This window comes from Triticum aestivum, chromosome 1B (assembly GCF_018294505.1).
Source record: "Triticum aestivum cultivar Chinese Spring chromosome 1B, IWGSC CS RefSeq v2.1, whole genome shotgun sequence".
In the NCBI taxonomy this organism is placed as follows: domain Eukaryota; kingdom Viridiplantae; phylum Streptophyta; class Magnoliopsida; order Poales; family Poaceae; genus Triticum; species Triticum aestivum.
This window is the reverse complement of record NC_057795.1, coordinates 367,121,864-367,131,617: the sequence shown is the minus strand read 5'-3', so window position 1 is coordinate 367,131,617 and position 9,754 is coordinate 367,121,864. Positions and strand designations below refer to the sequence as shown.

General features: G+C 52.7%; 2 protein-coding genes across 2 annotated transcripts; one reads left to right on the top strand and one right to left on the bottom strand.

The window, feature by feature from the left end:
* The first annotated feature begins 290 nt into the window (after positions 1-290).
* LOC123124821 (protein ROOT PRIMORDIUM DEFECTIVE 1) lies at positions 291-1,885 on the top strand. Its single transcript, XM_044545379.1, has one exon. It carries the CDS (start codon positions 396-398, stop codon positions 1,521-1,523), a length of 1,128 nt encoding a protein of 375 aa, XP_044401314.1. The 5' UTR covers positions 291-395; the 3' UTR covers positions 1,524-1,885.
* Positions 1,886-3,444: 1,559 nt separating this feature from the next.
* LOC123078583 (uncharacterized) lies at positions 3,445-9,083 on the bottom strand. Its single transcript, XM_044501140.1, has 2 exons — positions 9,010-9,083; positions 3,445-4,303 (listed from the first exon to the last, which is right to left on the bottom strand). Exons 1-2 carry the CDS (start codon positions 9,081-9,083, stop codon positions 3,445-3,447), a joined length of 933 nt encoding a protein of 310 aa, XP_044357075.1.
* Positions 9,084-9,754: the final 671 nt, after the last annotated feature.

Below are 9,754 nucleotides of genomic sequence, written 5' to 3'. Positions count from 1 at the left end.
GAAATGTTCAGACGCGAATAAAGTTTCATTGTAATCTCAACAGATAGAACTCGCCGGAGAGCACGTGATCAGATCGGCAGCCTACTACGATTTCTCTATTTTCTCCTCTCACTTGAGATGCTACGGATTTTTTTTTTTGAAATCCTGCTACGGATGGTCTCCTATGAGTATGTTGCAATGTATTGCGCAGATGGAAAATCTGATTCCAGGAATGGTTTGAATTTTGCACATTCATCTCCAGAAAGAGAGATCTCGGCGCCGCATTTAGTTTTCGTTGGGTTTGCCGACGAAGCCCTTGGTTGGAGAAAGACGCCGCATCCATTTGGAGCCCATTAGGCCCATCCTTTTAGCGGCTTCACGCCGCGCAGCGCACCGCCGCCGAGACCCCGACGCCGATGACGCCGCTGCCGGCGCGGCTGCTGCACGCGCGCGGCAAGACCACTGCGGCGCAGCACGTGGCGGCGCGGCACCTCGACCACACATTCGAGAAGCTTGTGGCGTCCAGCCTCCCGCTCGTGGCGGCGTCGCCGCTGCTCGACGCGCTCCGGGCATCACCCGAGCCGCTCGCGCTCCCGGACCTCGCCCGCCGCCTCCCTCTCCGCCTCCACCGCCGCGGTCCGCTCCACTTCCTCCGCCTCTTCCCGCGCGTCTTCGACCTCCGCCCCCCTCTCCCGCTCTCCCTATCGCTCACCGCGCCTGCCGCCTCACTCCTTGCCGTCGCATCCTCCCCCGACGCGGCCGCGCGGACGCTCCACCGCCTCCTCGCCATGTCCGCATCCCGCTCCGTCCCTCTCCGTGCCGTGTTCCGCGTCTGGCGCGAGCTCGCTCTACCCGACGACTTCGAGGACTCCGTCGTCGCGCAGCATCCCCACCTCTTCCGCCTCTCCCCCAACCCCGCCGAGCCTAGAACGCACGTTCTACACCTCGCCGCGGATCCGGCGAAGGAAGAGTTCACTCCGGCGGTGGATAAGAAGCGGCTGGAGAAGTACGCTTTCCAGCTGCAGTTCCCGCCGGGGTTCAGGCTGACCAAGGAGTATCGGAAGAAGGTGAAGGAGTGGCAGCTGCTGCCATATGTTGGGCCGTACGATGTAGTGGATCAGAAGGTTGGAACGAGCAAGAGAGTATCGAAGATGGCGAGGAGAAAGATGGAGAAGAGGGCAGTCGGAATTGCACACGAGTTTCTGAGCTTGACAGTGGAGAAGATGGTGGAGGTGGAGAAGTTCAGTCAGTTCCGCAAGTGGTTTGGGATCGACGTGAATGTCAGGGACGTGTTCTTGGATCATCCTGGGATATTTTACCTCTCAGCAAAGGGAAAGCGGCATACGGTGTTCCTGCGGGAAGCTTATGATCGTGGCAAGCTTGTTGAGCCTAATGATGTTTCAGAGGCACGAAGAAAGCTTGTTGAGCTCATGCTCTTGCGTCGCCATGGCCTTGGGAACGCCAATTCTAATGCCAACATGTCTTCAAGTGCCAATGCCGATGCCAAAGAGAGCGATGACGATTTACAAGAACTGGAGCTCTAGTAGTGTGGTGTATCTGTGAGGCTGCAGGACAGGACAACAAGGAGGTTGTGCAATTCATGGATATCCTTGTTTAGCGTAACCTGTTAAGCAGGTGTTTGGCCCAACTTGGATGGCAAATATGTTAGTGGTGCAGACCCATATGATGATGACCATGGATGTTTCTTCAGGGATGGTAGTCAATTGGCATTATATGCTAGCCAGTATACTCAAAACTCAGATTATGTCTCCCTGAGCTAGGCATGTTGGTAGGTCAAGAGTGAAGTTCAGTAGCACTTAGCTGATCGGCAATGTATCTTTATCCTGACTGAACAAGTTTTGAAAGCTTATGTTGTGTCAATTAAGTTTGATAGGTCAAGACTCAAGACTGAAGCTCGGTAGCACTTGGTTGATTGGTAATACATCTTAAGTGACGAGTTTTGTTTCAGTTCCTTGGTGTTGCTTATTGTTGTTTCGTCATTGTGACATGCCTAATAAAGGACCTCAGTTGTGCAACATGCTAACCCAGACCAACAACTACAGTTAATTTTCAGTTTATGCACAAGATTATTCTTTCTGCAGGATAATTGTGTAGATGCAGGTAAGGAAAGCTTTGAATTGTTATTGGTATGATGCTTATTTGGGCTTTTCCTAAATCCACTTTATGTTTTTCCTAGTTTATCCTGAAATTTGGAAGTCCTGACTAAGTTGATAGGCACCTGTAAATATTTGAGATGGAACCTCATTTGCATTATATGGTGTATGTGCTTATGCAATTGTATACTGCATGTAGTTGGACGTCTTCTGTATTCTGTAGGGGTGCAGGATGGCGTCCCGCAAAATCCCGCAAAAACAGCCAGCTAGCACACAGCTAGTACAAATTGATGTGACGTAGTTTAATTTTTCTATAACTGACTTTTTTAGCTTTGAATAGGAAGCGGGCCGGATTCGGGCACCGCCCTGCACCCCTACTATTCTGGCTTATCCATGGACCATTGTAGAATATCATAGTTGGCACGTATGATATACACTCAAGTGCTCCCAAGAGTGTTCAGTATTGTACTAAGGAAGCCTGGTGCATCTAATTGTTGTTAGCTACCGGATTTTCATGCTCTTCAATCTGTTCCGGCCGCCTTCTTGTTACTGACAAGTGCTTAATACACGAAAAAGTCCTTGCATATACTTTCCCTTATCCTTCTAGCTTGATGGTTTTTTCTTCATGTCAAAGTTTATATTTAATTTAACATGTCAAGTTGTCATCAAACAGGTTTATGCTGTAACTCCGAAGAAAAGCTTTAGATATGAAGGGCCTTGACTCTTATATGAATTGTCAAATACTCCGTAAAGAGGGGGTACTACCTGGTTTCTCTGGGGATGGTCTGAACTGAAGCCAGTTTACAGAAACCAATGAGTTCGTCAGTGTTACTGATACTGACAGTTCTGAGCTGAAGGAGCTCAACAGGGGTGCAAATCATGGTATTCCTGATGCTTTGGAGAGGGCTACGGACAAAATGCAGCTATTCTTGAAGAGACAAAAGTTGTAGTTTTGCACAATTAGCTGTGTTATTCAGTTGTCAGTCTACCAGTTCATTATCCCAACTTATAAATCTGGATATTGGCCAGGCTGTTACTGCTGAGCTTTAGTGTCGGGGTGTGACCGGGTTATCCTGGTGGTATCTGCATTCAAGCTGACAGGAAGAATTCAACCAGCCTCTAACATTATTCTCCAGTTTGTAACAGCGTACCTTTTTGGTGGCTCAAGGTTAATTTGACATGAAGGGAGGCGATTCTGTGCAAAAACAGATAGGTACTACTTTAGAAGTCTGCACAACTGAAACTACATACAGTATGCCACTGTTATCCTATATTATGTTTCTTCTACTTTCGTCACTGCCACTACATGTTTCCTGTTTCCTCTTCTAAAATCCTAACTGTCTATACAGGGTTAGAAGGGAGTAAGGATGTTCAGAAGTGAAACTCTAGACTGCAGCAGTCTTCTGAAAACCTTCTCACTTCCGGTCTCCAGCCGACCAATGGATTCCTCTAGCTTCTCTAGCCTCTCCAACGCCACCATCGCTGTCTCCGGTGCTGCCTTCTTGCCGGACGGCCTGACACTCAGCCTGGCCAGCCACTTGTTTGAAGGCACTTGCATGTCCGGTGACATTGCTGCACACTCCATGAAGATGGCCTCCGATGCTTCCACAGTGGCCGCAGCTACATCTGCCACAATGCCGATCACCTCATTGTTCGTGGTATCCAATGGCCTCAACGTGCCCCTGGCGGCATGTCGCATCGTGGTGACGAGGCGGCACAGCTCCTTCTCTGTCCGCCTGTGTGCACGAAGCGATGCAGCGACCATCATGCTGTCCCCGCGCCTAGTGCCGACCTGCTGCTCTGCCACGCTCTGCCTGAGCATGACGAACGTGGACAGGAATGTGCCATAGGCGTCAGCAAGCACAAGGAACCTTTCGAGGATTTGGTCGCAAGCGGCGGTGGCTGTGTGGAGTGCTGCCACAGCCTGCGGCAGCGCCAGGAGCTCATCGAGCGCTGCCAGGACGACATCGACGAGGGCGATGCCGGAGGACTGACCGGCGGCTCCTCTGTCCGACCATGACCTGAGCGCGCGGATGCTGTCGTCCAGGTGCGCACGGGGTGCGGGTGTTCGTGTGGCAGGCTGGCCGATCGGGCGTGCGCCGTTGCAGCCGTCGTCTTCCCCGCTGCTCTGATTGCTAGATGCATCCTGTGTCTTGCGGTGAGTGCTGCTCTGCTGGTTCGCTGCGGCTGCTTGTCTCGTCGGTTTCTTGCTTTTGTGAGTGGAGCTCCAGTAGCAACAGGGCAGCCTATAAATGGTACGTGGCCGAGCTGGTTGGTCGCTCGAAGAAAATACGAAAGAATCGGTGCCACTTGTGAGTTGGTGCGGCGCTAAACGAGCTGCTGTTTTCTGGATTCCGGCATGACGGCAAAACTGCTGGTTGGGACTTTTGGATACGTTGAATTCAAAACAACTCGCCTCCGTGCGTTAGAGCTTCAAAAATCATGGTCCTGTAGACGTTCTTATCAGCAACTCGTTAACTAACGAGATGAGTACGATGAGCAAGCTACTTGGTACCACGAAGTACACGAATGTACATGATTATCATGTTCCCAACCCGTTTATTGGGAACTATTTATATGTTCAAATTTCATAACCTCTTTGTATGTTTAGGGAGTATGAAGACAAATTCGTGTCCCGTCAATTGTGGGGCATCGAATCGCTGGATTAACACCCTTCCCCGACCAGGCTGTCTGCGTTTTTTTTTTGGACAAGCAGGCTGTCTGGGCCTTCAACTCTTCATCCAATGGCCAGGATGATCACAAAAGTCAGGTGCGTCCGGTTCCGTTGGGGCCTCTGTTTTCACGAGAAGTGCGGCCAAAACCAGGCTTGTGAAACGAGTTTAGGTTGGGAACAATACAAAATGCTCAACCACCAAAAGCAAGACTCCGTAAGCCAATACTCTGATAAATACCTGGGCCTACCCGCAATGGTGGGAGCGGATAGAAGTGACTGCTTTAAGCACTTTATTGAGAGAATCAGAGAGAGGCTCAGAGGTTGGATGGAGAAACAATTGCCACTGGAGGTAAGGAGATCCTATTGAAATCGGTGGCACAAGCAATTCCGGTGTTTGCTATGTCAGTCTTCTGCTTACCAAAAGGAATATGTAAAGAGATTACTGATTTAATTAGCCAGTTTTGGTGGGGTGATGATGAGGAACATAAGAGAATGCATTGGTATTCTTGGTGGAAACTTTGCTATCCGAAGAGTGAAGGGGGCATGGGATTCCGAGATCTATACTCATTTAACCTAGCAATGCTTTCAAAGTAATGCTGGAGGTTGCTAAACAATCCGGATTCTTTATGTGCAAAGGTATTGAAGGCGAAATACTTCCCTAATGGTAGTTTACTTCAAGCCACTTTAAAGAATGGCACATCGTTTACTTGGCAGAGCATTATGAAGGGTTTGGAGACTTTCAAACTGGGTTATATCTGGCATATTGGGTCGGGGGAGAAAGTGAATATCTGGAACGATCCATGGGTTCCAAGCAATGCAAATAGAAGGGTGATCACGCCGCGGGGTCATACTATCTTGTCTACAGTTAGCGATCTCATTGACCCAATAAGTGAGAACTGGGACGAGGATTTGATTAGAGCCATCTTTAATCCGGTCGATGTCCGAAGGATACTAGAAATCCCGTTGAATCACAATGCTTTTGAGGATTTCATAGCTTGGCACCCGGACCGAAGAGGTATCTTCTCGGTACGATCAGCTTACCATACTCAATGGATTCGGACTTTCAGGACACATGCAAATGCATTAGCGCAGCCAAGAAGGTCAATCACACCACCAGTTTGGAGTATTCTATGGAAACTTCAAATCCCACGTAAAGTTCAAATTTTCTGCTGGCGGGCACTACATGGAATCCTACCTTTAAAATCCATTCTCACTAACAGGCACGTTGGCATACAGGCTGCTTGCCCCATATGTCACAATGCGGCCGAAGATGTGAGGCACCTATTGTTTGATTGTTCCCATGCTACGGAGATGTGGACTCGGCTTGGAATCCTAGATATCATCAATGAAGCGAAAAGGATTGATCGATCAGGGTCAATCATACTAGAACACATCCTGGTCAGCCCACCGAGACAAGTGCCCGCAAAACCGAACTTGGATGTGAAACAGATCATAGCGGTGGGAGGATGGTACCTGTGGTGGATCAGACGTCAGTACACTCATAATGGTAATCCTCCACCAGCATTCAAATGGCCTATATCGGTCCTTGCTATATCTAATAATTTCGATCAGGCAAATGCGAAGAGAACTGGTTCAGTGCAAGAAAGATGGGAGAAGCCGGAGCCTAGATTTGTCAAACTAAATGTTGATGCAGCTTTTTATGTCGAGAAGGTGTGGGAGCAACTGCTGCGGTTATCAGAGATGTAAATGGATCGTTCCTTGCAGCCCAATGTATCTTTATCCCCGTGGCATCAAGTGTGGTCACGACGGAGGCACTGGCAATGCGGGATGGACTGAGATTTGCAAATTCGTTAGGTTTCCCGTGAGTAGAGGCGGAATCCGATTCTCTAACAGTGATTGATTCCTGCGGTGGCCAAGCAAGATGGTGGGATGAAGCTGCTGCTATCTTCGCGGAGCGTGTCGATGTTTCGACTCTGATTGGGAAGGTCAAGTTTAAGCATTGTCCTCGTAATGCAAATAAAGCGGCTCATATGCTAGCTAAACATAGTTATTGTAATAATCTCTCTAGATTTTGGACGGATGAGCCTCCGGGCTGTTTGGTCTCAGACCTTGTGGACGATGTAATTCTTTTTTAAACCAATAAAGCTAGCAATGATGGCCTTCCCTCAAAAAAAAAAAGACTCCGTAAGCCAAGCGAACCACTTGCGTAATCAAGCACTAATCTGACAAGTCTACACCCTACGCCATAAAGATGGAACCGGCACACTCTGTCCGGATGATGTTTGGCTTGATACAGCGGCAGCAGAACCGGCTTCCAAGATGCCAGCCGCTGATGCATCTTAGGATAGTGCATGTACTCATGATTGACTTAGTGCTACTCCTACCATTAGCATAAAACTATATGCTCTGATAGTACTTAATAACAAGCCTAATGTATCCACCTTTCTGTTACTCTACATGTCCTACGTGCAGATGATAATTCTAGTCGCTCGCACTTTGTTGCCGCTGCTAGGTAGAGTTGGACAATTCGCGTGACCTGTTTTATATTGCAGAATAGACATCAGTTTTTAGGGTAAAGATAGACGTCAGTGTTGAGTATATTGATTATTAGGAAGTATAGGATAGACTAGGATTCCGTCCTGCCTTGTCTTGTACTTCAAGTTGGTCTTTGTACTCCTATATATACGCCCACGAGGTTCAAACAATACATTGAATTATTCCACATATCCTCTCTCTTCCTTCTAACATGGTATCAGCCTTATCTCGATCCTAAACCCTAGCCGTCGCCGCTTCCGCACAGCGCGCCGCCTCGGGGCGGTCGGCCTCCATGACCGTCGCCGGGGGCCGCGCTGCCCGTACCTAGGGTTCGTCCGCCGACCGTGTTGGCCGGCTGCCCTAAAGAGTCTTTTTTCCGAGCCCTTGCTCGGGGTTTTTTCGCTCTTTCGCCGGTCGTTTTGATCAGCGTTTTTCTTTTTGGTTTTCTGATCTAATCTTGATTGGTTTGCGTCGCCCACCGCCGCCGTCGACCCTGTGCGTCTCTACTCCAACCCCGGCGCGACCATCCGGCGTCTCCTCCGCCCCGACGGCCACGCGCGCCGAGGCGGCCCTTTAGGGCCAGTCGCCGTCCGTGCGTCGGTCCGCCCGTCGCCCTGCGTCGGTCGTCACCGCCCTGCTCCGATCGGGAAACCTGCATCGCCCCGACCCGGCGGCCTCGTGCCATGCGATGGCCAATCATAGTTGTCGCTCGCGCGCCAGCCCGCCCACCGATCCACGTCACCCGCCTCCGCCGCGTCTGCACGGCGGCCCGGCGGTCTACCTCGTCGGCCTCGTCCTCGGGTGCGCCGGGATGGCCATGTCAGGCTCGTCGGCTGTCTCAACTCAGGCGCCGCTGCTCCGTTGGTCGCTCGGGCCTCGCTGCCCGGGTGCCGGCGCTGCTTTGGCAGCCCGGGTGCCGGTGCTGACAAGCTCGTCCGCACGACGTCCCACGCCGTCCGTCGTCGCCGGCCTCATCTTGGACTCCGCCGCCACCCCGCCTCCACCGAGCGGCGTCCCCGACCTCGCGCGCGATCGGTTTGATCACCCGCTCGCCGCCGCGATCCGCCTCATCTACGCCACGCGACCGACCTGGCCCGTCGGTTACGCGCGCCTCCATAGGTCCCGTGAAGATCGTCCCCGAGTTCAGCGCGCTCCTCCACCGATCGAGTAACGGGCTGCCGTTGTGTTGCCCCGTCGGGCCGCAGCGCCATGGCCCTGTGGTTCTCCTCGCGGCTGCATCGACTCGTGTGTCGCCGCTGTGTCGCCCCTACGGGCCGTAGTGCCGTGATACGCGGTCCCAGTCGCCGCCCCGAGGCCGTCCCCGCGGTTGCACCGACCCGCGCTCCGCCGCTGCACCGCCCCTTCGGGCCTAGCGCCGCCGCCCCGAGGTCTTCCTCCGTCGCCCCGACCTGCCCGCCGCCGCTGCGTCGCCCCTTCGGGCCATAGTGCCATGGCCCGCGGTCCACTTCATCGTCCTCGCGCGTCGACCTCCCGTGGTATGCGCCGCGTCGTCTTCCTTGGCGCGGGAACGCCGCTGTCCGCGCCAGTCTTCATCACGCTGTCGGGTTCTTCACCTACTTCGAGCACCGCCGCCGCCGCCGCTCTTCTTTGGCCGCCGCCGCCGCTACCCCTGTAGCCGCCGCAGCCGCTCGTCCACCTCCTTCGTCTTCGTCCAGTACCAGCCCGTCGTCAGCGTCGCCGTCATCTACCCCGATCGCTTCATCTACTCCGACAACCGCGGGCTACATTGACCCCGTGTCGATTGGCGCCGCAACCGTCGTCGAGTCCTTCTCTGCTAGCCTCTCCGCCTTCTTCGACATGACGTCCAGCTCATGCAGGTCCCAGTCTACGCATGCCCGGTGCTGGCAACACCACCGCATGCCTTCGTCCACGACGTGTCCGCGGGCCTGGCAAGCCTGGCGCGACGCTTCGTCAACTTCGTCTTTCTCCGTCTACGCATGTCCGGTGCTGGCAACACCGACGCGTGCCTTCTTCTACTATGTGTCCCCGAGGTTAGCAACCCCGGCGCGACGCATCGTCAACATCATCTACTTCCTGGCGCACCACTACTTCGACACCACTGCGCCCATGCTAACTCGGCGCCCCCTTGCGCACGCGGCTCCACGGCGACCTCCTCGACACCGGTCACCCTGACTCGACATCGACCATGGCATTCTTCGCACGACTACCTCGACCATGGCTACATCACCCACGCTCTCGGCTACATCGACAAACAGCACAAAGGGCTACCGCCTGCTTGAGCAACCTCGTCGGTTTTCACTCCAGCCACGACTCCACGATGCATTGACTGTTACGACTTGGGGGGGGGGGGGTGTCCGCCAGCTTGCCTTCAGATTCTTCTCCAGTCTCATCGTCTGCGTCGCTACCGTTGTGACTGCGGGGGGATGTTGAGTATATTGATTATTAGGAAGTATAGGATAGACTAGGATTCCGTCCTGCCTTGTCTTGTACTCTATGTTGGTCTTTGTAC